At 42.2% G+C, this 27,965-nt stretch overlaps 1 protein-coding gene across 2 annotated transcripts in view; it reads right to left on the bottom strand.

Annotated features, from left to right (window-relative positions):
* Positions 1 to 25,809, bottom strand: part of SESN3 (sestrin 3) — a 44,721-nt gene extending 18,912 nt beyond the window's left edge. For both annotated transcript variants that reach the window (XM_054269729.1, XM_054269730.1), the window contains exons 1-3: positions 25,681 to 25,809; positions 2,605 to 2,670; positions 82 to 279 (exon numbers count right to left, since the gene is read on the bottom strand). In XM_054269729.1, the coding sequence (XP_054125704.1) occupies positions 82 to 279; positions 2,605 to 2,670; positions 25,681 to 25,779 (363 nt within the window). In that variant the 5' untranslated portion in view covers positions 25,780 to 25,809. The remainder of the gene's footprint in view (positions 1 to 81; positions 280 to 2,604; positions 2,671 to 25,680) is intronic.
* Between the last annotated feature and the right edge of the window lie 2,156 nt (positions 25,810 to 27,965).

The raw sequence follows: 27,965 nt of genomic DNA, 5'->3' as shown, positions 1-27,965 counted from the left end.
TAAATTCTTCCTGCTTTTTTTCTTGTTTTAAATCCAGAAGTCAGAGTTGCAGGAGAGGAGGCCCAGCCTGCTGGTACATACCATGATGGCAATGTAGTGCCTGTAGGGCAAAGGAAGGGGCCCATCCATGCGCAGCATGTAGAACTGGCTGCGGAGGAAGGACTCCAGGTACTGAGTGTGGATGCTCATGACCTGGGTGATGTTGTCCAGGCGACCAGACGTAGAATATTCTTCCACAAGAAGATTAGTACGTTCATCCAAACCATTTGCTTGCATAACCTTGAAAATAAGATGGAGAAAATTTAACAGAGGGAGAGATTTTCTGTAGCTTTAGCCTTTGGGAGAAACACACTGTGGTATGAAAGGTTTATCTGTGTCCAGATTTAAAGACAATGATGGAGTTCTGGATGTGTACTTGCAAACACACATGCCTGCATGAATGCAAATACACACACACAGATCCTGCTTGTATACTGAGAACTGAAGAGGACTTTACACTGAACCTCTGTTATTTTTTATACGTTTCTAAAAACCCAAAGCCATTTTTCTATACATCTTCTTGAAACAGAGGAAGTCGCAGATGCTGAAATCAAACCTGCACAAGGAGCTGAAAGTAAGTAAGAGCTAAATGGGAAGTAAATTCTTTATGGAAGACAACCTGTTTAGACACACACCACCTGAGTGCTCAGCCCTAAAATCAATTTCAAAATTAATGGAGAGGAACTGGATTATGTAACCAAATTATAGAAACAGCCTGGCAATCTAGGCTGTGCTTGTATAATTGAAGAGGAGATCAAATGCTAATTTGTCCATAACATTCAGGTATTATTTAGAATAGGAATTTAATGCTTTCTTTAAACAAAAGCTGTTCTTTAATTATCCCAACCAATCCAAACCTTGGGCACAAGATGAAATGAAACAGCAGAAGAGTAAGTAGCTCTTGCATTGCAAGCCCTGACACAGTATGAGTGCTATTACTCAGTGTTTATCACCAGGAACAGCCATTCTCAACATGTTCACCACTGAAGTTACAAGCACAAGACTAGAAAACCCAGTATTTATTCTGACACTGTGCAGTAATAAACCAGCCAGCTTACTATTGCAAACACCATGAAATGAGAACATATTTTAGTTGTTTTACTGCACATGAAGGTAAAAGTGCCTAAAACCAAGAAACACAATGCTTTTGCTGAAACATTCTATTTAAAATATGTTTTCTTCTTTATGATGGGCTGATGAGTGGGCCATGTCTCAAATATTTTTCTACCAGATCTTATTTAGAAGTCACATGCAAAGAAACAAAACAACATATTACATCTTCATTTCTCACCACTGTACTTTCCTGGTTTAATTTGTGGGCCCAGAAAGAAAGGGGAGAAGCAGCTTCACAGTTAGGCAGCTCCACCTTTTTAACATGTGTATCTTCACTATGGCAACTTTTCTGTGTCTTATACCCAAACTGATGCCTTCTCAGTGGTCCTTAACAATGTTTTTACCATCAGAATTTTATTCACACATTAGAGATCATTTATCTTCCTGTATATACCTCACTCCACTCCTAGGAGTCCCCCTTATTCTTCAGCAAGTGTATCTTCCATGTATTTAAGAGATTCTTGTCTCATTTAGTAGTTTCTTTGGGAAATAATATTTTTCGTATTTCCAGTAAGGTTTCTAATCTTCTCCAGCTTGTCAGGAATTTTTCTTGTAACAGTGCAAGTTATAGAAAGAAATTCTGCTGACAGAATCAAAATATAATCCTGTAGGACTGTGCTGTTGCTATGTTAGGCATAGCAATATGCCATATGATTATTTCTAAGCTTTATCTTCATCTCTATTACTATCCTCTTCATACTGTGCATGTACTTCCTCCTGATTTATTTCCATCTACAGACATTTTTTTTTAAATTCTGCTTTCCAAGCCTTGTGGCATGTTAATAGGAACCTTTACAATTAAGTCATTATTCTCTGCCCATATTCTTTCCATTGCAACAATAAAGCAGCCTTTAACACCAGTAGTGTTATTATCACTTCGGTGTGTTACTATTCTGTCACTAAACCCTCTCTATTCACTGCACTATTTCATGACAAGGAGTGAGGGAGAAAGGCAGTCGTTTGTTCAACAAACCACAGTTGGCATTTGTCATGGTAGAAATCTCCAGTCTGAAATCCACTCCTTCCTTTCAACCATAAATTCTCTCAAGAGCCACAGCTATAGTCTAAGGAGTGAAGTCATATTTGCAGGTTCACTCAAACTGAAGGTCAGGCACTGCTCTGAGAGCTAAATAATCACGCTGCTGCAATATTGGACAGGCCTCCCCTCAGGTCTGGCATTATAAATAATGTGCTCACACCTACCTGAGAGGAGCAGAGCTGTCACTCATGGCTGTCTCTGGGAAAGCTGCTAACAGAAAAGATGTCAAACAGTACCACTTGTGTGAAAGGATGGGGTGGGTGTTACCCACTGGAACCTGCTCCAGAGACACCATTGCTTTTGCTTTCAAGGGAGCTCATCCAGGTATCATGGAACAAGCAGGGTCACAGAACCATCCTTCAGTGTCATTATTTTCAGAACTATCACCCAAGCCCAGCCAACTGCAAACTTACTTCATTCTCTGGTATAAAGGCACTTGGTCCTCTTGTCAACGGCGGGGAGACCTGTACTCTCTTTTCCTGCAAAACAGTCACACAGTTCAGTCACTGTCAGGAATTACATATTCACCTCAGGATGAGATCTTCAAGGTCTAGATTCTATTCTCTTCTCAAAGCCCCCTGAGTGTTCACTGAGGATGTATGGCACCACACCACATTAGATCAGCTTTGCATCCCCTGTACTTTGCATGAAGGAATGGCATTCATTTTGGCAAGAAATAGCACCAATTTTGGGCAGGGGTAAGGCAGAAACAAACCCCAAAAATCCAATTCCAGTTGGTTGACAGACTAGTTTGAAGATACACAGACAATAGCAACAAAACATGTGGCATGATGCTAAAATTAGCCAATTTACTGGATTGAATGGAAATTTGAAAACAGAGGGGGAAAGAAACCGCACTCAGGAAATTATAAGCAAGATGCTGGCTTTTTTCAACATTGGCATCTGATGAGATCCTTAATGTTGTGAAGACTGTAAGAACTTTTTGTGCCAAATATTGGCATGAAAAGCAAACCAGCAAGACCCAGTTACATGCATTTTCAAGAAACCTGATGAAAAGGCCACCTGGCTCACTGCTGAGCCTGGAGCACACTGCAAGCAGCACGAGCCTCGGTGTGCAAACTGCAGCTACAAGGCAGGAGGATATATTTAGTACAGAACAAGCTGATAGTGTAAGAAGAGCTAAAGGACTTTTTTGATTTATTAGGGATAAGAAGCTGGATTAAGATAAACTGTGCTGCCAACCAGAGGAGTGAAGGGGACCTGGGGAGGCTGTCTGCTCCTCCAACTCATCAAGGGCAGGACCAACACTGTCCACATGTCCTGAACAGTGTTGGTCCAATTCTCCTGGAGGTTCCTTCCTCTCCATGGGTCATTTATTTCAGTGACTAACTCCTCAAACTGTTAAAGTTTTCCTAATGTCTAATCTGAATTTCCCTTGCAATAATTTAAAGCAGTTGCTTCTTGTCTTTACTTCTTTTCCTCTTTATGGTTATTTTCCACCTATCTGGCTGGCTGCACACTTGTCTCAAGTCCCTAATTGCAACCACAGTGTTGGTGACTCTTAATATGTTATCCATAAACAGCAGTATTGGATTTGCATACTAAGTATTTCATGCCCCTAACATAAAAGGCTGAAGTTTTCCATAACAAATGACTCTTAAATACCTCTACCAGGGGGGCTTTAGGCTTAGCTGCCAGTGTGCACAAACAGCAGTGCCAGTCCCATAATGAATGTGCCACTGATTTCCACCCAGGAAAATTAAGCCACTGGAGCTGCGTAACTATTGTCCTGATCCTTAAAAACATCCTGTCCTTTCTAAATTAGATTAAAGAATAACATGCAAAAATCAGCAATGATTATTCAGGAAAGATGTTCCAAAGCAAACTCTCACAGGACAATTGAATTTGTGACTTTGGAACAATTAGCTGCTAAAAGATGCAGAAATAAGCTGGATCAACCACATGAAGCCCAGCAGCCAGGAGACAACTTCCTGCATCTGCTGCCTACTGTCACAGCCCCAAAAATCCTGTAAGACATTTCTCATGTACAAAAAGTACTCAATCTAAAGTATGAAGAAACGGTGAAGAGAGTATCTGCACATGCAACCCCTTCCTCACACAGTTACACAAGGCACAGGAAGACATCTTCTGCCCTCAAATACACTGTCTTGCCAGCAGCCAGTCATTTCCACCAACATTAAAAAAAAGAAATGCTTTTCAAGATTGGATCCAAGCTTGGATTTTACTTGGTTCATGAAGGTTATCTGGAAATTAAAGTTTAAAACCATTATTTCACACTACATAATCTGGAGGAAGCAGCTTGTGTGAGTGATACAACTTGGATACCTGCACACGGTCAGCTTTTGCTGGAGCATACCAGAGCTCAACCTTCTCCATCCTGCTCTCTGATCTGTGCCTTCTTCAGGCTCTGCAAAGCTGCTCCTTAAGGCCAGACCATGGCAAAAAAATCCCTTTGTTGCTTCTGGCAGGATCTGGGCTCCATTCCCCTGTTCTCCCATTCAGTGTGACTGCAATTACTCCTTTGTGCCTGCAGATAAGCTACTGCTGAGGAAAGGAGGAAACAGTACTTGGGTGGATGAATATAGGCAAGTATCAACAGTTAATTCCTGTGAATGATGACAGAAAGTTCAGGAGATAGTCAGACATGAAAAATGTGTGCAAATCTACTACAAAAAGAACAAAATCCAACTCCTTTTGGGTGGTGGCAATTCTAAAAAAAAAACAAACCTGGGGAAAAAAAACCACAAACAACCAGAACAAGAACAAAATCCCAAAAGCCTGAACATGATCATTCAAGCGGATGAGTCTTATCACTAGACACTTACAGGGAGCTGGGCTTTTTTGATATTAGAAATTATATTCTTCTCTTCCACCAACAAGAAAGATTATTTTGCCTTCTTGCCAAAGCTTCTGTTTTATTAAAACTGGTTAAAACAAGATTGTGAGGAGAAAAGGAGCAAACATCATCTGGTTGCCCAAGTTCTTGGGATGCTATAAATAAAACCACGTGAAGTTTACAAGCATTGAGAAAGATAATGTTGGCTTTGTTGAGCTGCAGATAAGAACCACTCCTTCTGGGCATGCTTTATCTAGAACAATGATTTAAGGTCTACCCGAGAACCCAAACATAAAAACCAGTTCATGGGAATTAGAAAGCAACAGTGCAGATTTATTGCAAAGCTTCTTGTTTTCCAAGAAAGCCATTTTGTTTTCCTGTCCAAGTAGTCTTTGCAGATTACACTATCACTAAGTCAGCCAGGGTCCTAAATATCTTATTTGAAACTGGATTCTTTTGCTAAGAGGCTGAAGCAAGAAACAGGTTGCTCAGCAACTAAAATGCTGCATGCACATCTACCAGTCATTCTCTGCTTCATGATCCTCCAGAAACAAAATTACTTGAGTAAGAACAATTTCCATTTACATCAACACTAATACCTTTTTGAGGGCTGTTTCCTCAGAAGGAATGAGATATGAAGGGTTTCAAAGCAGAAAAAAGTGTGCCTGAGCATGTTCCTGAGAGAGGGGCTGCTGCAAGCCAGAGCCTCAGAGCAGGTTTAGCAGCAGTGTCACTGTCACACTGTGGTGTCAGACAGCAGAACAAGTCCCCTGCAGAGCATGGGAGAGCTGATGCAGGAATTAATGAAAAATCTGACATAAGCTCAACCTGTGACTTCTTCCTGTCCTTAAACTGCACTTGCAATGGTGTTAGAACCTTCATCAGGAATCTGAATGGTGACAAAGTAGCAGCATTTCCCCTTTGCCCAGGATAAACTGTAAGAAATACCTTTGTCCTTGGGCGAGCTCCACACAAACCCAGCCACAAATCTGCAACTTGCCATCTCACGGGTTTATTTTCAGTTGTGGCAGTGACTGCACACCCTTCCCTCCAGAGCCAAGACGGGCACTGGAATGCAGCACCTGCATCCCAAATAGCTGCCAAGTGGCAGAGCAAGGAATGCCAGAGCCACTGGGGGTGGTGATGTGGCCATGAAGGCCAAGGGGGAGCAAGCATGAGCCCAGCTGGCACTGGGATAGCACAGCAGCTTTCTTCCCAAAGCCCAAAGCTAAAGAAATAACCTTTCTTCCTCACCACCACCACATGAATCACCGTGTCCTCAGGCTTTAAAGAAATGGCTATTTTTAGCAAGCTGTAAAAGGAGGCTGTTTTGCCTGAGAATGGAAGTGCTAGCTGGTGGGGCTGATCAAACAGCTGCTTTAGCAAGCACTTCTGAATATCTACGGATTCAGAAAACATGGACAAGAAGCAAGTGCTTGCATTGCTATGGGTGCAGGGAGGATTCTTACACACATGGCACATAAAATCTAATTCATCCTGAGCTTGACATCAAGGTGGCCATGCTTCAACAGGATGGGGGGAGGGGGATCACAGGGAAGAAACATTCAAGAGGGAATTTTGTGAGCCATGACAGCGCTGCCACTTGTGTCCCTGCAAACTCTTAGCGCAGTGCAAGTGTCTGGGAAACACTCACGAAGGGGCTCAGAACCTCCACTCTCACAACACCTGCCACCACTGCCAAGACATCAGGATAATAAGCAACACCAGATCAAATATAAATCCTAAGGGCATCCCAAAATTAGCTTTTCCTGAGGAACAAATTATTTTTCTTAAACAAGCAGAAATGTTTTGGGGGGGAAGGTAATGAGTAACTTATTATTTATTAAACCTTTTCTTCTATTATAATCTACAAGCCGTTTTGCTACCATCTAGGATTTGTAAGGATCTTTGTTACTTAAATTCAGTGGTCCATCTCTTTAAAATACTCATTATCATCTGCAGCAATAATCTGAGTCAAGTGTGTCACTGGATGGGAGTGGAGAACTAGGTTTAGGATTCCCTATCCGGGGCTGAATCTTACCAAAGGAATAGCTTTTCTTCCCCAGTCTCAGTTTTATCTTACAGTTCTTCAAACTCAAAATACACCAGCTCAATCTCACAGACTTAATGTAATGGAGCACATATTTGCTTTTCAGCTGACACACACAAATGCCTTGAATTTTAGTTCACATTACAAGCAGCATTATTTGCTGCTGCTGCTGGTTAAAACCCCACCTATAAACTGCTTTCTCCTACTCCCACTGTTGTTACTGAACATATTTAATTTTTTGTTCTTGGATCCTGGAACAGGGTCTACACCGACTGGCTCTAATTACAGTCAAATGCTCTGATTTTCGGTAAATTGTAACACAATTTTAGTCATACAGTCATACTGGACCATCTGCTTATTCCATCCTCACTGGAAACAGAAGAAAGCATTAAAAAAAGTTATCTGAATGCCAGTTGTGTCTTAGCATCTACTTTTATTCAAATTCTTCCCTAGGATGCAGGAGGGATTTTGTCTATTTCTGCACAAGTTGCCTTTTGATTTAGCTCCCCAACCTTGGCAGACGAACAGTAGTTTAGAAATGTGGCAGAAGTTTAGGATGTCTCTAATTCATTTTAGGTGGTAACTTTATTATTTGTTGTAAATTTGCAGAGGATTAATGTAATAGTTAAAACTACACATAGTCTTGCTGACTAAAATGAAAACCTCAATAGTCACAGTTTACCAGTCGTCACATGTAAGTTCTCCTGGGAGAGACTGATTTACAAGAACAAATTAGTATATTCAGCAAAGCTGAGAAATTTTGACATTTATTGACAACAATTTACTGATGTATCATTCTTTAAAGAAAAAAGAAACTGTTTATGGTATCTAATGTAATAAAACTGGGAGCTTTATAGCTTCAGAACATATCTACAATTCATGTCACATGAAGTTTCCATTGCAACTTCAAAATTTTAGATATACATTTAAAGGGTAAACCTTGGTGTCCTGTTATTCAAAACAATTTATGTAGAAAAAGAAAAGCCAAATGACAGAAATGTGAAGAGCAATGATTTGAATGATGCATAACATTTTATTTGCTGGCAGTGCAGAACTCCTTACAGCTGACCTATTCCTATAACTAAACCCAGGATATAACTCCAGAAGCAATAAAAGAAATGTTGAGAACAAACAATGTCAAAATGTTGAGAGTTCACAAAGCAAAAGTCCTTGCCTAGGGTCATTTGTTAGGGGTATTTCAAGTGATTTTGCAACAGTTTCTTCCTCTTAACAGACTGTCCAACTCCAAAAACGCAAACTAAGCCATAAAGATGAAAATTAGCAGAGGAAGTCAAACAGCAGGAAATCTTGTTTTTAAATGAAACAGCATTTCAAAATACTCAAACCAGTAACTTTTAACATTAAGAATTTGGCATCTTTGTGCCTCACAGCTGATGAAGTGGTGCAAAGAGCTGGGAAAAGAGCCAACGTAGCACAATTGATGGAGAGCTTTTGCTCTGGTAACAGGTTACAGCCCTTTTGGATTTCACACAATAAAAGGAAGCCTATCCCAAGTTCCCATCCCTCTACCAGCTATTAAGAACACAATCCACACTAATTAGAAACCAAAGGTCAGCAATTTCTACCCAGCCCAAGATGGATGGTCAGGCAGGAGAAGTCTCACAATGGCTCCTTGCTCTTTGAAAGATATCCGGTACACACGGGACAAAAACTCAGCAGTGAACACGAAGTTCTGGCAGAAAAGCCTATCACCTTTTCCATAAAGGAAACTTCTTCTGCATCCTTACTGCTCCTACTGCTGTGTCTCTCTCCTTGTGCTGGAGATCATTCCTATGAACCAAAACCAGCCTCCAACTGCACCTTGGAACCTCCAACTGCACCAAGGACCACAAGTCACATGGCAGAAAAACAAGTATGCTGAAATACAATTCTTTATTTAAGAAACCTCAAATGTATTTAACTTTTTTTCTTTTATCAGAATGTATCAAAATGTATCAAGTTAAAGACACACCTGTAGCTTAATATTGACTGAAGTTCAGGGTACATCTAGTTGTGTAACTAAATCTCAGGCTCCTCAATAGAAAAATGGAAAGACCTTCACAGCGAAATTTGCACAACTAATGGTGCCAAGCCAAACCTAAACATTGATTATTAACACCTGAAAAGGATGAGAGACAACCAACAACCTTTTCTACTTCCTTGTTGCTTGAGAAACTCTTCTATTTAATAGAAGCCAAACCTCAAAGTCTGACTTTTCACTCATGCCCCAGTTTTCTCAGATACCAAGGATGAAACTCAACTGACCAAACACAGGCACTCAAATCAGAGTTAGCCTGCTGGTTCAAATGAAAAAAGGAAGGTGATGTCTAACTCAGGATGAGAACAACTGTGTCATGGAAAAGCCTGAATTTTCACCATAGACTAAAAGGACTTCATGGCTAACCAGGTATTGGTCTGAAGACCAGCAAAACATGCATCACCAGCAGACAACAAATGGTCTTCTGGTCTATTTCAGCCTTCAAAAAACTGCTCAAAAAACCAAACAAAACAAAAAATCAAAATTATGGGGAGAACAGAAAAAAGGAGAAACAATGCTTCTCTCATCCATCCATGGAGAACTTCCTCCTTCCCTCCCTGCACACCCAGCAGTAAGACTGGAGTTTGTGTGCTCCTTAAAAACTGCCCTCAGGACAGAAGATCTTGTGAGTGAATGTCTAGATGACTCAATACACTACAAGCGCAGCAGAAAAGCATTTTCTATGTTTCAACAGCACCAGATATTAAGAGCAAAAGTTAGAAAACTTCAGTGGTTTTAGCTGGGACTTGTTTCATCTGTACCTTGGCTCCCTTCCACCTTCAGGTTTAGTCCACATCTAACATACTGAGACAGACCAGCATTATCTAGTTTGGAGAACATAGCCTTTAGCCATTAAGTTGGCAAAACTGCAGAACTGCACGGAGTTAATCTGGCTGCTCATCAGCCAGGACAGGAGTGCTGCGTGTTGAGAAAGGCTCACTGAAGCAGCACAGCATATCCTTTAATCCCCTGCCTCCTTGCAGAGGGCTGCCTTGTCCTGCCTGGGCACAGCCCATCTAAGCAAGCCTGGTTTTGCTCTGCCAGAAGGGTCCCATGAGCTCAGGAGGCTGCAGGCACAGCGTGGGCAAGGGCAGTGACTGTGGTGACACGTGTGGCCTCCATCCTCTAAGGGAGAGACCGGATCGACCTCCCCGTTGGATCCGTGCAGCAGAACACTGCCAACAGGTACAGCAAACATTTGCTACCAAGTGCAGACAGAACAGCAGCTGCTTTGACAGGCCTGAATTAATACCTAAATTAATGACTGAGAGCACAGCCTCTTTACAATGCAGTAATTGAATGGTTAAATACTTCAATTCATAAACACACACACATTTGATTTATTGGGCATACTGCCAATTGGAGATTAAAAAACAAAAAGAGAGAAAGACCCCTGGGGTATGCAAATCCATCATGTATCTCTGGCAGAACTGTCTCCCAAGAATGCTCTACCGAATTTTTAATAGAAGTATTGTCTAAAAGGCATGCCTTGTAAGCAAGCAAAATAGAATGGTATTCATCCATACTGTAAATGCATAATGGTATCCTCCTACTGTTAAGAAAGTGGCCCAGGGTTTGGTGTTTTTTTGTTGTTTGGTTTTGGTTTTTCCAAGTATTTCAAAGATACTAAATGATTGAAACACTAAATTAATGTAAGGGCAGTACACTGCACAACACTCTGACAATTTTTAAAAGAAAGTCTTGAAAGGAATCCACTGCAATTCATGCTAGAAAAACTTCAAATGCTAGTATTTCAGCAGAGACATCATCACCAAGGGTTTATAGAAAAGAAGATGCATTTAACAGCATGTTACTATAAAAACAAACCGGTTGAATTTTTAACTAGGGACCATCATCAAGGCTGCATTCTCTCATCACTCCTCTTTGTTACTGGTGTTGCATTCATTATGACAAACAGCAGAGAGAGAGAGATTTTAGGCACAGTGTGCCCTAAAACATTAGGATTTGGATTTTTACCATGGTAAGATTCTTGAGGTTATGCCTACATTGCAGTCACTAGCACAACTGCTGCTCTTCTACAAGTCAGCCTTAAAGAAGTTCTTGAGATTCACTGGTTTTGAAGAAGTCCTTGGTTAACAGTTCCTAAGTCAGGCAGGCACATGAAGCTCTGCTGTACAACAGGCTTGAGAAACCAGACAAATGTTGAGTCAGCCACTGCTGAGTTTCCAGTTAAAAGGATGAAGCTTGACAGCTCAGAGTGAACATAAAGAGATCTGCTAACAGCAAGTATGGAGTCCTACCTTTGCACTTTAATGGAAAAAATAATAACAATATCCTCCTCTGATTAGCATCTCAGTCCCCCACAGCTGCAGGGGAGGAAGCTGGGCTCTGACCTCTGCACCAGCTCACTAAAATTATTTTCCTTCCCAGCTTCAACTTACCTGCATGACAGACTACCAAAAGCAACAAGGTCTCCTGCACTGGTCTCCTGGCCACAGAAAGTATTTTGCTGCCTGAGATGTTATTCAAGCAATGTTTGTGACTAATGTCAAACACTTGATGTTTGCAGGCTACCAAACACTGAAAAATCTTCACAAGCTGAGTGTGGTGGAAATCCACCACAGAATTTAACTTGAGAAGGCAAAGGTTGAGGACCTTTTCCATGTGAAAACCTGTTTGACCTGTAACTATGAGATTTTAGATCACACAATCCAGTTTCCCAGGCATTTCCACTCCTTTTCACCCTGCAATATCACTGTACAGCTTACTCTTCTTGTAGTTGTTCTTTTAAAATTCAGTAGGAGGTGCACTCTGCCAGCTCCCCCGACTGGCCATTGAACCAGGACATATAAGTGGGAAGTCTGAATTTTATCAGAAGAGCAGCAAATCCGCTGCAGAGACACATTTTGCTACCTGGAGCACATCACAGGTGCTTCTTTGTTGCATTTCAGGGAATAGGTACATGAGCAGAAGCCCCACCCTCCAGAAATAAACTTAGCATGTGTCCCTGCCAACACTCCTTTCTGATAAGTCTGTGTCCTTGTAGTGTTTTCAGCTCAATAAAAATTTCTAGGAGACCATCTCTTTGCTGAGTAGCAAATGCTGCTGCAGACATACACTCCCAAGCACCTTTCACTAACCAAGTAGTACATAAAACCAAATTCTCTTCAGAGACATAAGAAAGTCAAACAAATGGCACAAGCATGGGCTTTCAAACTGCTTTTCCCATACCTTTAATGTACCAAATGATCATAGCAGTTATTTTGAATCTCTGTGTATGAACTATCTTAAGTGACATGGAAGTAACTTGCCAAGCTTTAGAAAACAAAATCCTCTCACACAGATTAAAGAGGGAAATGTGCTCTGCTCAGTACTGGAGCTCCTTTAGCTAGTTTTCTGCCATCTTTTTCATACATGATTGTGAAACACAGTAGCTTGAGTCTTAGAAACAGCAACTCTGAAGATGTTGCTGTCACAAGCAACATCTTTATTTTAATTGATTGCCTCCTTGCTGTCACAGTCCATGCATAGTGTGCTTGTGCCACCTTCAATAAAAAATTATCAATCAACCAGCGGGCGACAAGCTCAAGCAGAGATACTTAGCTTTTTCCACAATGTGCAACTAAGCTGTGGAAATCCTTGCTTAAGATGCTAAGGACAAAAAGCCAGAGTGTGTTTAAAAATGAAGTGTTCAAGTTCATGGAAGAGAAATAGAAGAACAGTTATTAAATACAGAAAATTCACCTCAGGCTCAGGAAGATTTCAAATGGCAAATACTTGGATCCTGGGAGGTAGTGCTGTGGGAGTGCATAACAAACTGTTCTATTTTGTGTCTCCTTTCTTTGATATCTTCCCCTGGCCACTGTCAGGGACTGGAATCTGAGTTGCAATCCGACCTACTGTATCTGCCCTAATGTTCTCATATATCTGCAATAGATTGGTGTAAAGATAATACTTATTTTTTATCTTCTATTAAAAATGGAACTTATTTTCTAATAGAGACAGGAATTGACATCCCCCAAGCAAGGAAGCATTTTAGCTAAACTGAACCATTTCAGAAATAAGCATTGTGCTAATCCAGGGTAGATGATGCAAGCCATGTTATGGAGCTCCTTAGTGCCTGGGCGAGCACATTCCTGCACTGCCTGTTCAACACAGGTGGTATCATATAATTTACTTCAGAATCTGAAGTACATTACCCTTTAATTCTTTACTAATATGGTTTTAGGAAGCTGGTGTTATTATTCCCATTTTCTAAATGCACCTCATCAGAAATGTCCTCAATTTAGATTTGAAAAAGGTGAAGGACAAAATGCCTATTGTCTTTATGTTTTAATGCCTTAAAACATGAAGACAATACACTTATGATCTTCACTACTCACCTAATGGGCAGAGGATGTTTATTTAGATAGATGGTACTGGAAGAAAAGCATATTTTGGCTATGCTACCTCACCATGGAGAACTTTAACCCATTTGCATTCACATTCAAGACGACATCAAACATGAAAACATGAGCCAGAAACATAAGGTTTCTAATTTATAGCAAAATTTGTAGTTGATGTTCCTTAAATTTTAAGTTAATCCATTGAAAAGCTTTTAAAAGAAAAGGAGAAGCCCCCTTGGCACAAGTTTCTTGGACAAATGCTCACATACAAGTGATGGTCACTGACATCTTTGCAACAGTTCAAGCAATGTAAGGCATACTGATGCTGTTCTCCTCACTCTGCCTGGGAAGGGACAGCCCTCCTGGACATCCAAAAGGAGCAATATCCTCCTGCTTTAAGAGAAGCACCTTTTTTCCTCCATCTTTCTTTGGCTGATGATTCAAACAGAGAGAATGTGCCAGACGAAAATAAAATCTCCCTGACTAACATGCTTTATGTCTAGCCTAAAGGTACAATTTCCAAGAGCGAGCGCCTCGCTGTCTATGCCAGGAGTTTAAGCCTCTTTTGATTAGTTGACTTGTAAGCATTTTTCAGAAGGAGGTGGCATCCACACCATGCCTCTGAGTTTACTGAACTAAGTCTTCTTACACAGTCTTCCTGAAGGAAGCCCAGAAAAATCCTATAGGTGCTAGGGCCACAGATGGAAAACCACGGGTGAGCCCTTTTGATTTTTCACCTGATAGGAAATCCTAAAATGGTCACCAATTAGAACAAATTATTTCTGCAAGGAGTCTTGTTTGCAAAGGCAGGAGACTGTTTTACAATGAGCAGGGAGCTGACACACTGTTTTACATTTGATTAGTCTGGGAAAGTCTGGCTAAGAGACAGACAGGGAAAGGCTTCATCCCAGTAGCACATTCACAAGCCACCGACTTGCTGGAACGACCATAAGAATTCTTGCAGTCAGGCCGTTTCTTCCCTTTTTTTTTCTTTTTAAAGAACATTTTGCATCTTAAGTTACATCTTACCAAAGTGAGTCATTAGTGAGATACAATCTTCAAAACACACTGACTTAATGTAGCTGAGCTGGTGGCAGCAAAGACCTAAGATACAAATGTATTTTCATGACGGAGCTTAAAAGATATGCTGATTTTCAAAAATGAAGACTCCTAACTGTTAGAGAAGATTTATTGCATGTAAATACAAGAATTGTCTAGAGACAGATCAGCTACTCCTGCTCTCTCCAGCCACCCAAGCCAGCAGATTGACAGAACTTCAGATTTACCTCCAGCCTCTGCTGGCAGGTGCTACCATTTTCTCAGAGTACTGCCTATACTTTTACTAAGAGGGCTTTTGCTACAGTTTGGTCACTTAACGACTCTACCAAAAAAAAAAAAAGCACCAGCAATAAATAAATAATAAATAAAAAAATAATAAACTCACTTATTTTATACTGTTTGAATAATGACTTCTGTAGCTATGGGAGAGTGATTTACATGCACTGCCTAATAAGGTTCTTCATTGCCCTCCAGTCGACTTGCCCTTTTTCTTAATGAAGTCACCAAACCCAAACTGAGACCTTTTCAACAGAGTAAACCCAGCTCCAAGGAGACATATTCACAGCCTTTACTTGCCCCAGCCCTACCTCTATACAGACAGAGGTACAATTTTTTGTCCAGCTTTTCTGGGAAACAAGAACTGACACCATAGACCTACCTTCTCAAACAAGACAAATTAATTATTTTGGATGGCTGGATGCTGCCTCTATGCATTCATGAGGCACAGCTTAACTCCAAGGAGTGTTCCATACAAAACAGCAACAGCACTGGATAGTCAAACTGCTTTTGCTTGTATGGCGAGTTTCTGTTGGATAAATAGGTCAAGTAACTACACCTTTATCTAATACCTTTGGCATTAGTGGCCTAAAGAGCAGGGGCACGGAGGGAGACCCTCCTTCCCCCTCCTGCTTTTCTAAGCCATGTGTGAAAGATGTTTGCAGCAAACCCTCCATGGCTGCAGCCTGCTTTCCTTCCCCTTGGACTCTGCCTGCACCAAGCTCCATCTCTCCTGAAGAACTACAATGCTGGCTGCAGGCTCCTTCAGCCTTTAATTACATTAAGTTGACCTTTTCAACCAACACACCTTTCCTCCTAACTACTTGTCAAGCACCAGCACAGAAGTGAGACAACGTTTAAATTGCTGGAATAAAAATCACTTATTTCAAAGCAGATTCTACTTGAATGACCCCCAATGTTACTGCCTCATCCAGTCTTTCCTCAGTAACACAAAACTTAAAGTAATAATGTAATTGAACAATTTGTTTGTGTTTTCTGGAGGGAAAAGAAGATGAAAATATTCTATGAACCATTAATATGGTATAAACTAGTCAGGAGTTTTTCTAGTTCAACCACTGCATTTGGTTAAATGTGACAACTGCAAAATGTAAAAATATTAAATATGGTGGAGAAACAGAACTGAAAAAAAAACCCCAAAAAACAAAAGAAAAGAAAGAACACAAAAGGCCATATCTGATTCTAGTGAGATGCATTAGAGCCTGTCTTCTGGATTTCACAGGGAGAAGGCAACCAATCAAAATGAACTGTTGACTCCTGAATACCAAGCACCTCAAGTGTTCCTAAAGTATTTTGATACATCTCCTACCACTGGGGACTGGAAGTGTCCACCACAGGATATTAACAGAGTTCCAATTTAGAGTTTTCTAGCCATAGTGGTCTAGAGTGAAATTGGCTGCAACTGAATTAAAGAGGACTTACAAAACATGGGTGCTCAAACAGCTGCCACTGCACATAATGGGTGTTGCAATCAGCTTCTGGAGGGAACTGAAGGAGCCAGCTCATAATGGGGAGAGAAATGTGGTGCTTCAACTTTAAATTCTTATTAATAGTGTGTTGTTGTCACCTTATTACTGGACAACAACAGGGACAAACTGGGAACTTCAGCATGTTTCTACCTCATATACACATCAAGCTGTGTATAATGTATGCGCACAAGCACCTGAAGTCCAGCTTACAGAGTTACTTCTCTATTAACAGTTGCCTTAATTTTCTAACTCTAAGCCAGATATTGCAGTCAGGCAATCATTGCTCACTGGAATAATCACATCCTGATGCTGATTTCCAGGGAGGCACAAGGTTTGCTCTGCCTGCTGAATAGCCAGTGGGTATTTGCATGCAGGCAGCACGTTGACTTCAAGACACAGAACATATTGTAGTGAAGCAACATTTCAAGTGTTCTTCCACACTGGATGAGATCCAGCTGGTGTCAGGTAGAATATTTAGACAGCATGTAGGCGCTCCATTTCATTAGAGGTCTAATCAAATTTCTAAATGCTAGAACAAATTACTATTTCCACACCTCTAATCAGCAAGGAGGGTGCTTTACTGAGAGGAATGTCAATCAACTCAGAGGGGAATATTTTTTATTTTTTTAGTTAATAGGCATAATTACTTTAAAACAGATTTAGAACCATATGGCCAAAACCCCTCCAGATACATTTAGACAATAATGTAACTATATTCCCTTTACCACATGCTACAGCAGGAGATATTAAACATATTTACAAGCACGTGCTATTAAATTAGGTTCAACACTGTTAAGACACTGTCTTATTAAACAGTTTTTAACTGCAGAATTCATATGGAGGAGAGAACATATGCTGGCTTTCAATTGTTCTGTTAGTATCAGCCAGAGCAAATCCAATGCAATAACAAACTGCCGAGAGACAAATAAATGATGATTTTGAATAAGCAGCTGTGTACTGCTCTAGAATGGTTTACACCAAGACAGCTTGTATTCCTTCACTGTCATGAGTATAACTTTGTTTACTGAGGTTATGTGCAATTGCTCAGAAGCATGAATTTTCATTTGAAAATGATAAGTGAGGAATCATTCCTGCAACCATTCCTCCCTTCTAAGGAACAATTTTAATCCATCCTATAAAGTGTCAAATGACTCTGAAGGAATTTACATTTCTCTCCAGTTTAATGACAAAACTAATTTGAAATTTAATATGCTTTAAAACAGATACACAATTACACATTTTGATTCCAAACTGCAGCAATTGAGACATATTGACTGTATTTATGACTTTACTGCTCATTCTGAATAGACAAAAACCTGATTTTCAAGTTACCTTTTACTTTTCTTCTAAATGTCTTTTGCACTTGCAGAGGTAACAGATCTATGACTCCAAAGAATTCTCATGAATGCGATTCCTCCTGGTTTTCCTACACTTTAACCTAAATTAGTGTTTGTTGGAAGACTTAAATCACAAGCCAAAGGGTGGTCCACACACCGACCACACCATATTCCCTTGTGATAAAGACTTATTACTTCTGTTCCAGCCTACTCTCAACACATGGAGCCAAGAATACTTCATATTCCACTCCATTATTGCTTTTTACCACCTGATCCCCTGAGGAAGGGGACTACAGGTAGCCTCACACTATTACCAAATTCAAAAGGTTGGAGGCTGAGCTCAGAATCCATTAGAAATCCATTGCTAGTCTAACAAAACAAGCTGCTTACCTTAGGAGCAACATGAGAGTCATTAACAACAACAAAAGGTGTTTAATCAGGAGGTTGTATCTGTTTATTTATCTTACCCTAATTCAGGTAAGCAGGGACATTCAGGGAAGAATGAATATATCTTGCTCGACTAAGAGCACTGACTTCTGTCTCTTACCCTGAGCACCATCACTTACATCAGCCTCTCCCTAACTTAAATCCATGACTGCCACAAAGATTATGCCCACAAGAAAAAAGCCCATGCTTCAAAACACCTTCCTCTCAATTTAAGAACGATGTGAGAATGAAGATATCTGAATAAATAAGTGGTTGATATGGTCTGTAACAGGAACAAAATAGTTATTCAGCTTCATAAACACATAATATTGTCTACCATCTCTACCAGTATTTTGGCCCAAGTGATAGTTATCTAATGTCTGATATGCAAGAAGCATCCTATAATAAAAATTTGAAACTAGTAATTAAGAGAGACATTTAAAATTAATACCCCTTGATCATGCCTCCCCTGTTATCAGTAACACTGCTCTGCCCAGGATGGCACACCAAGAACTGCATAGAATTTCTTGAACTATCTGTAATGTATTTCATGGACTGACTGATAGGCAAACAATCAGAAAAAAATTGTTTGTGGAGAGTATCCCTACCCCCCTCTAATGGTATTTCCCAATTTGATTCATCTGCATTACATTTCCTACAGCTTCTACTCAAAGCACAAAGACTACCAGGCTGGGCTGCAGAGACAACAATGGGGAGCACCTCTGCATACAAACAGGAACACCTGCAAAGAACAGAGAAATTAAACAGCATAAATTATTTCCATACAGGTTTTTCCAAAGATGATGAGGTGCAATTTCTCATTAACTGAGGTCTCCCTCCTGAGAATTCAAATTTCTTTTCTACTGAAAATGCCCCATTTCCCCCTGGTCCATCCTGACCCACTTAGAAAAAAGCCAATATTCAGCCCGGACACGCAAACTATGCTTGAGATCCCCCATTTTTCTCTAGCCCTGTACATGGAAATCTGATAATAAAATCTCCAGACCCCAGCTATGCACAGCCAGGGGAGAATTATACCACTATCTTCTCTCTCTCAAATCTCCCTAGCCAGGAAAATACCAGTTCAAATCAAGAACTAAATGAGTATTAGCAGCTCCCTCACCAATGTGGGAGAGAGGAAAAACCAAGGATGCTTAATGAACCATAGTATTTTTTTCAGATTTCAAAACACTGCCATTTAAAGAGATGTGAGATTTGAAGCCCTAATTAAGTAATATGCATAAATTTAAAGCAAATGTTCACAGAGTCCACATCTCCAAACCACAGCCTGTGATTTGGCTAATGCAATGCTCCACTCCCAGAAGTAAGTCTAGCAGAAGACAACCTCCACACTTGGCTAACCCACTCGCAACACTAAACCTCAAAGTTTCTTTTGAAGAAAATCCTCCTGCCCACTTTCTTTCCTTTCTCACCTCAATTCCCTCCCTGTAATTCAGGAAAGATTGTGTTTTTGCTTTTGTTCTTTTTTTTTTTTTTTTTAAATAGAATGACTACTCTAAATGAACATGGTTGCTACAAGGCCACCTCTTACAGCTTTTCATTGCAAAACAGCGTCGCTCACCAGAGGTTCATTTCACTCATGCCACTCTCATTACAGGTCTAATGAAAATTTAATAGTTCTGACATCTCATTTTCAGCCAGTAAAACTAGGAAAACACAAGGAAGTTTCTTTACAGTAGTTTTTAAGGCAAAAGTGGGAGAACCCAGGCAGCCTTAGGACCAGCATACATGTGCAAAGAGCAATACTGCCCTTTGATTTCAGGATACAAAGAGACTCTACTCAGGGGATGGGAGAACAACCAGTTAAATGGATCAGATTCTGAAAAGGTACAAATTACTGAAACACTCATGAGGATGGGGAAGGAGAGAAACCAGTCAACTCTGGATTTTCACTGCATTTATTTCACAGGAAAGAACCTTGTTCTTAGTTGTTCATTTGTTGGGAGTTTTTTTAAATCAAATCTTTCAATAAAAAAATGAGAGTGAATTATGAGAGTGAGCGGCCTGTTGCTGTCAACTTTAACTGCCCTAAAACGTTTAGTTTGTTGCTCTTGGTTTACACCTTTACATTTTTGGATCCTAAAAATTCCATCTTGTCCCCCAGCTGCGCATGCAGGATTAGTTGGAGGAGTGACCTGAGCTGGTTTCACCATGTTTCACCAGGGCTCCAGGGGACTGGAAGACACAAACACTGAAGGCAGACACAATGTTTTACACAACAGAATGTTGCTAAAATTAGAACCAATGAAAACAAGAGTTGATTTTTCATGACAGACTTTGCAAATCATTTTGAGAACTCCTTTAAGAAGAAACACATTGGAGATTTAAAGCCATCTAGGCAGCTCCTCACACCCTCTACAATATGAAGAGAGATTATTATTAAGAGGCATCAAACTATAGAAGATATAATGTGGTTTTACAAATTAAGATTCTCTGTGACAGCCAACGTTTGTTGATGAGATTTCCAAAGCCAACTAGACTATGCAGGTTTTTTCCAAGCAACGACATAGCAACTTTGGTTTGCCTATGCACAGAATAGACTGAACCAGGTTCACTTCCCTCAAAATAGCTGAGATATCCTTGAAAGGCCTCTGGATTTTTACAGCGCAGGTAACAGCATCTCCATGCATCTTCATGACTCATGGTGACACATATTTTAACTTACACAGGCTTATGAGACCTGACATTAAACTATTTTTGGCTCACTTTTGGGCTACTTTCTTATTCACCCACACAGAAGAATAACGTGAATGAAAGTGTGTCTTTTCTTTTTTTTTGGATATGACCTCAACTCCCTGAGCCCAGGTTAGTGCTATTGTAAGCACAGCATCATTTAATGATGTTCACACATTTTTCTATCTTAAAAGCAGGTGCTTTTTTTGGCAGCATCAGAACTAGAACAAACTCTTCCAGATCCTCGTACCTGTGGACACTTCAATTTTCCAGCCTAAATGATTTATGACCATATTACATCCATCTACTCTTGAGCTAATTTCTCCTCACTTGCTCTTACCATGAGATGTATTTATAGACACTGATCATATCCCTGTTAGCCTTTGTTTCTGCTGGATTAAAAAACCAAACTTTTTTAGTTTCCTTCTGCAAAATCAGCACACCCTTTCTCCCAGCACCCAGCCAGCTCCCCTCTGTGCCTGTTTAATTAGGGACCATCCTTCCCAGCTTCCCTCCTCTTCAGCACCACAGCCCTGCAGGGGGACAGGAAGGTGCTGCTCCTGCACTGGCATCCTTCTCCCTGCTCCTTCCAAGGAGCTGCTCTTATTAAAGTGATCAGCAGCAAACAGCCAAGCCTGTAATCCTCACCTTTCACACCACTGGATTTCACACCACTTCAAGTATGCCTGTGCTCAACATCTCCCAGCTCTCCATGAAATGTCCCTGTCTCCCTGGACCAACAACATTTATCACTTGTATTGTCCTCTCCGCACAGTGACTTCTCCTTCCAGCATGGCCCACCATAATTCCCATTCTCTTCAATTCCCAATCCCTGTAATTAACAGTAACAGAAAAATAGACAAACCGTGTCAGATCAAAGGTCCCTCCTGCCCAGTAACCTGTCACTGCCAGGGGACAACAGGATACATGTAACAGCCAGGAAAGCATACAGAAACTATACTGAGAGGTGTTGCTATTTCATATTTACATGTGTTGTTTAATTTTTCTCTTATGAATTTGTGCAAATAGTTTTCAAATCCAGTTAAACTTTTTGATATATAGAACATTTGATGTAAGTAAATACAAATATTTAATTAGCACTGACTTGCCGTGTCAAGTTAAACCTTTGATGTTACTTCAGATGTTTAATGACTACAGTGCAGTTTTAGTCCATTGAAAGCTTTTTAAAGAGGACACGAGTAGCTGTCTTATCAACAGAAGACCACTACATTAGTCTAGAATGGCCTGCTTTTGGTGATATCATGTAATATATATTTTTTTCCATATTTGCTTTAGTAACTTTGTACATATTGAGAGTTGTACTAAAGGAGGAGACATGCATGGGAGGATGAGGAGCAAATTATGTCCATCATTTTTATGGGTATTTCCCATCTATCAGGATCACCCTGATCAGGTAGGTCTATAAATACCAGGAAAGGCCTGGATTTAACATGCCTTGATGCTGCACTCCAGCACAGACACTGGCTCAGGCCAGGAGGGCCAGCTAAGTCAGCTCCACTTCCACCTTGCCAATACTGAAGGTTGCTTTTAAACCACACTCCCCTGTCACCCACCTGGCCACTGCTCTTCTATCTCCCTCACTGAAATCTAACACAAACCAAATATTCAACCCTGGAACCATGTTTATATTTTTCTGTCCTACCAACTTGTATGTACACGCAAAAGAACCTTTTACTTCACACGCTTTGCAATTTGCAACCAAGCTTGAACAGTTGGCAAATCCTCCCTGTTCCTACATTTCCTGACATATCAGGATTTTTCCATCCCCTGAAGACTTTTTGCTCATTCCTACAAGCCTTCTTGAAGCAGTGATTTATCCAAATAAACACTGAGCTCTTCCTATATAATATTCTCTTATTTCTTGCTTGGATATTGATTTTGTTTAGGCAGGAGAACCTTGGGTGCTCCAGGATAACACCCAGGTACTCCCCTACATGTTGCATTTTCCAAGGGGAGAGCTGGAGCTGTCCTGGTTACTGAAGTGGCAGCAACTCTCAGGCACCTCTAGCAAAGACTTGGCAACAGCACCCCTGTGCCCTGCTAAGCACTTTCCCCTCCTGGTATGCCAAAGGCTGACCATCCATCCCATGAACCAGAGCTACTCCGCTTGTTTTGGTCATTCCTCCATGTATTTAAAACTGATTTTTAAGAGCATTAGCCTTGGTTGTGTGTTCAACAAGCTCACTCACCAAACCCAAGACGGTATCACCTATAATCACCTATTACTGGCTGTCCTTTTCTTTTTTCCCTCCTAAACCAAATAAGGATGCAGTTGTTGTACCTGTGACTGTCTAAGCCCTTCTGATTAGCAACAATTCTTCTGCAAGCAGATCTGATTATCTATAGAGTGCCATAAAAATAAACTCAACTGGAATATATATCCTTTTATTATGAGAAACCTTCTTCATAGGCAAATCCAACCCATGAATCCTTAGCAAGATTCTCAGTGCTGCCCTCATAGAACTTTCCATAATAAATGTAACTTTGATTAATCTGAAATTGAATGAAGCACAAAGTGCTGCATCTAGCTTTTCCTGTTTCCCAGCTGAAAGAGAAACTTACCTTCACCCATGAGAAACCAAAACCTGCTAGACTATTTCAAATTTCATTATATGCCACTGAGTTGAAAGCTTGCTTTGCCCCTTATGATTTTGACAACAGCTCTATCTAAACTGTGAGCATTCAAATGACTTCAAATAAAGACTTAAAACGGAGGAGGGCAGAAGAGATTCAACATGTTCCGAGGCAAATAATTTTTTCCAGTATATTATCACATGAACATTAAGAAAAAAAACCCCAACACCATCAAAAGAACAGATGAGGCAGCACTTATCTGAAGATTATTACTCCTCAAGATTAAGGTCAAATTTACATCTTGCTTCTATCAAGCGTTTTGTTTTGGTTTTTTCCTCATGTCTTCTACTTGCATGCTAGCCCATGAGGTGCAAAAGATTAAAATTTACAGTGATTTTTAATACACCAACTTTTAAATAACGACAGATGTAGTCAGAAGCTTTGCACTTCTGTTTTTATTGTCCAGCCTACAACAGAGATGGAACCATGTCCCAGTGCCACCAATGAAAGCACAGAACACCTTTCAAGAGGCTTTCATGACTCAGTTTCTTTATTCTTCCCCAATTTTGTATGGTTGGAATGACCACAGCCAAAGCAGAGCAGCACTAAATTGCCTTCCTCAACAGACCCAGCTGGGTTCCTATGTTTCACCATCATCCCTAAACTACTTTAAAATAAAATTAAAATACAACAATAAATCAAATCCAGCAAATTTCCCGTTACCAGAAAAGTACTATCTAACCTTGCCCCCACCTCCTACCTCCCACTGATATTAAAGAGGTATACAAAAAAGTCCTACCCAGCAGGATGGGAATACGACTTCAAAAAAATTCACTAAGTTAAATTTAATTTTAGATCTACAAGTGCTGCCAAGCACCACTTTATTTGTCAACAAAACATTTTGATTATTTGGCAGAACAAAGCAAGCTCCCTCCCTGCTTGTTCTACAGACATATTTGGCACTGGTTAATTTGTATGTCTTCAGACATATGTCAAGTCTGAAGCTGTTTCAGGCTTTAACCCTGCAGAACTTCTGTGTTTTAAGTACTTGTTTTTCTTTAAGTGGAAACAGCAGCAAGCTAAAGCCAAGAAGGGGTTTGGTCCTGCAACGAAATGGTTAAAAATCAGACTCTGCTGATGTGTGCTTCTCTGATCCATTACATTTCTCGCAAGCTGAGCTAAGAGCTGAGCACCAAGTATCAACTGTAATATGATCCAAGAGTTTATGGAAAAAATAACTGCACATACCAAGCATGCACATTTAATAAGATTTTGTTTCCATTAAAATATTCAAGAAACACGATTTTTAAGATCTGCTTCTCTCTCTGACCGATTTTTAACGTTTCTCCTCCCCCTCCCCTAAATACACACCTCCTTTCCAAAAACCAAACCCTTAAAAAAAAAAAAAAGGAAGAAAGAAAAAAGCAGTCCTACTGCAGGGAAGAGAGGCTTGAAAAACAACTTTGATTGGCACTTGGCCTGACCCACAGAGGAAGAAAAACAGTTTTCGGACAAAGAGCGCAAATATTTGAGCTCATTGACTTACAGGCTTTCTTAGCATTTGCAAGGAGCAAAATGTGTTGGGAGAGATTGAATTCAAATAAAACCAAAACCGGCATCGCGTTCATCTCGGGCGCTCGGAGACTCGGCGCATTTGAACAGCTCAGCAATTTTAATTCATTTGCGCTGGACAAACAAAAAGCACCTCCACCGATGCTCCCCGAGAGGCAGATGCGGGCACCGGGGGGTGCAGCCGCCGCACCCCGGGGCATCGGGGAGGCGGCCGGGGCTGCCCCGGGGCTGCGCTCTGCGGGCCGGGCCGGGGGCTGCCCATTCCTGCTGCTTTCCTTACATCTTTAAAGCTCTGATCCCAAATCCCCCCGCACAAAGACCTGACGGAGATCGCGGGGGTGAGTTTCGCCGCTGCAATACGTGGATAATAAACTTTACGAGCGCGGCGGGGCCCCAGGTCAAGCCCCGCAATGCCGAGCGCCCCCCAAACCCTCGGGATGCAGGGGGGCAGCCTGGGACAAGCCTGGGCAAGTGACAGCCGTCCCAAGGGGGATGGGGGCGATGGGGGCGCGGCACTTGGCTCCCTCGGCGCCCCCCGGGTTCCCCTCGCCCTGCTCCCCCCTGCTCCCCGCTGCACCCCACACTCCCGGCACTCTCTTCCTGGGAAGCCCCCATCCCATCGCCTCCTCCATCCCCCGCCCCACTGCCGCCCTATTGCCCATTTCCCCTCTGGCCACTGCCGCCGTACGCGTCCCACCCGCCTAGTCTGTCCCGCTGCCCCTCGCTCCCCGAATCCCCCCACAAACCTCTCCCGCCGCTCCCGCCGCCTCCGTGCGGGCGCCCCCCGATACCTGTCTCGGCACCTTCCGGCAATTGCCGCACACCCGGTACTGGCCGGCGGCGGCGGCAGCGGCGGCGCTGCCCACGGGTCCGGAGCCGAGGCGGTTCATGGTGGCGGGGACGGCGGGGACGGCGGCGACGGCCGGGCGGGACGGGGAGGCCCAGGACGCTCCGCGCCGCTCAGCTGCCCGCGCCGCCGGCCGCCCCCATCCCCGGCCGCGGCCCCAGCGCCCGCTCCGCGCCACCGCCCCCCGCGCACACCCCCGCGGGCCCCGCCAATCCGCGCCGTCCGCCCCGCCCACCGCCGCCGCCGCCGGCCAATCGCGACTGGCCGTCCGCCGCCGGCCAATGGGCAGCGCCCGCTCCGGCTCCCATCTCCGGGCAGCCTGCGAGAGAGGGCGGAGTGAGAGGCGTGGCCGTCGAAGCGGAGGGGCGTGGCCGGCGGCGTCTCTGGGCAGCCTTGGGCAGAGAGAGGCGGGGCCCGCGCCTCGGCGCGTGCTTCCCGCTGACCAATAGCGTGGGCGCCATGCAAAGCAGGCCCGGAGACCACGCCCACGGGGCCGGGGTCCCCGCGGCGGCGGCTCCCTCAGGGCCGCTCCCGCTCCCCTGAGGCGTCCCCGGGGTCCCGGTGTGGGCACCGCGGGCATGAGGGGCTGGCCCCGCTCCCCAGCCCGCCCGGCTGCCGGCCCCCGGGACCAGAGCCAGTCCCCGGCCATCGCCGTACTCGAGATACCCCGGCTCCCGGGACAGGGGGGCAAGCTGCTCTCGCCGCCAGGGCGGCGGGCTGTACATGCAGGGACGCGGCTGCGCTGGAGCAGGATGAGCTGCTTGCTCTGGAGGAAACTGGGAGCACCATGCGAGAGTCTGTGTGTGTGTGTGTGTGTGTGTGTGTGTGTGTGTATAGGTGTGTCTGTGAGAGTGTGTGTGTGTGTGTGTGTGAGTGTGTGTGTGTCTGTCTGTCTGTGTAGTGTGTGTGTGTGTGTGTCTGCCTCAGGTCGCCGGGATTTTAGGGATGATGAGTCAGGTTTTCTAGGCTCCATGCTAATGCACGGACATGGAGTGTATAATTAGGACAGAGGCAAATCTATTATCTGCAGCCTCGGAGAGCTGGAGTATGAACCTCTTTTTTTTTTTTTTTTTTTTTTTCTTTTTTTTCATCCCGGCATCACTGCAGCTTCCCTTGCCTGTGTGCTCCTTAGCTTTTAAGTGTGCACAGAGGAGCTTCAGCATAAGTAGTCCCACCGACGTCAATAAAAGTTCATTATACGTCGAGCGTTATATAACTCATATTTTGAAAGATGATGATATAGAAGGATTTTATTTTTTAATGGGATCAGAATGCTATTATTATTCTACAAAATTTCTAAGCAGATTTGGAATTTTACATTTTTTTCAAGGTTTCTCTTGGAGAAAGAATTTGAAATCAGCTGCTTTTGCTTTGCCTGGGAATACTTTCTATTTTTGTAAAATGAAGTGTTGTATAATTTAGTCAACTGGCTGGCTAAAAAGGCCACAATGCAATTAGTAATTTACATATCTTAAAGGAGACTGATTGAACCTAGATCTGTCTTTGAGAACGACCGAAAAGTTTCGCATATCAGACTTTGCCAGCTTGAGTAAAACCACATCCACAGAAACATTCTCCTCCATGCTTTCCCTTCTATCCATTTGAAAAGGGATCTTTTTCTCAGGCAGAGCAGCCTTCAACAGACGGACACTCTGTGGACTCCACTGTTGGGAATGCATCCAAATGTTACATTCACAGGCAGCCGTACAAAATGCTTGGAGAGGAATATATGGAAGGGGGTTGGGTTCTTTTGTTTTGTTGTTTTGGGTTTTTTTTCCCCCAAACAGTGTACTAGAAATGGCATCCCAACATGAGAAAACAGTTTGTTTGTCTGAGTGCAGGTACTTGCTGTTGTGCCATGTCTGAGTCCCACACACTGCAGCACGGTGCTATTTAACCCAGGGGAGAAGGTCAGCCAAACAGGTTAGTTTTCATCATGTAGTCTGAATGTAATGCTAAATTCTAAGTAAACTATGTGAATGATGTAAACAGCCTTTTATTTCTTGCTGAACTTCATTATAATGTTATCTGAAATAGGAATGTTTAAAAGAAGCAGTAGAGGGTCAGTGTTATTAAGCCACAAGCAAAGGGGAGTTTTCTCTTCAGCTCAAGTAAGATCACTTTGAGCCATTTGCTGTTAAAGTGTTTGGTTCAAAACTCAAACCCATTGGCAATGATGGTAGCCAGGTAAGAGAAAGATTTTGGCTGAGTTACTCCTAACATTTAAGA

This window comes from Melozone crissalis, unplaced genomic scaffold (assembly GCF_028551555.1).
Source record: "Melozone crissalis strain CALT ecotype California unplaced genomic scaffold, PUWL_Pcris_2 ptg000008l_1, whole genome shotgun sequence".
NCBI classification, from domain to species: Eukaryota; Metazoa; Chordata; class Aves; order Passeriformes; family Passerellidae; genus Melozone; species Melozone crissalis.
Note: the sequence above shows the minus strand (reverse complement) of the source record. Positions and strands in the feature narration are given on the sequence as shown.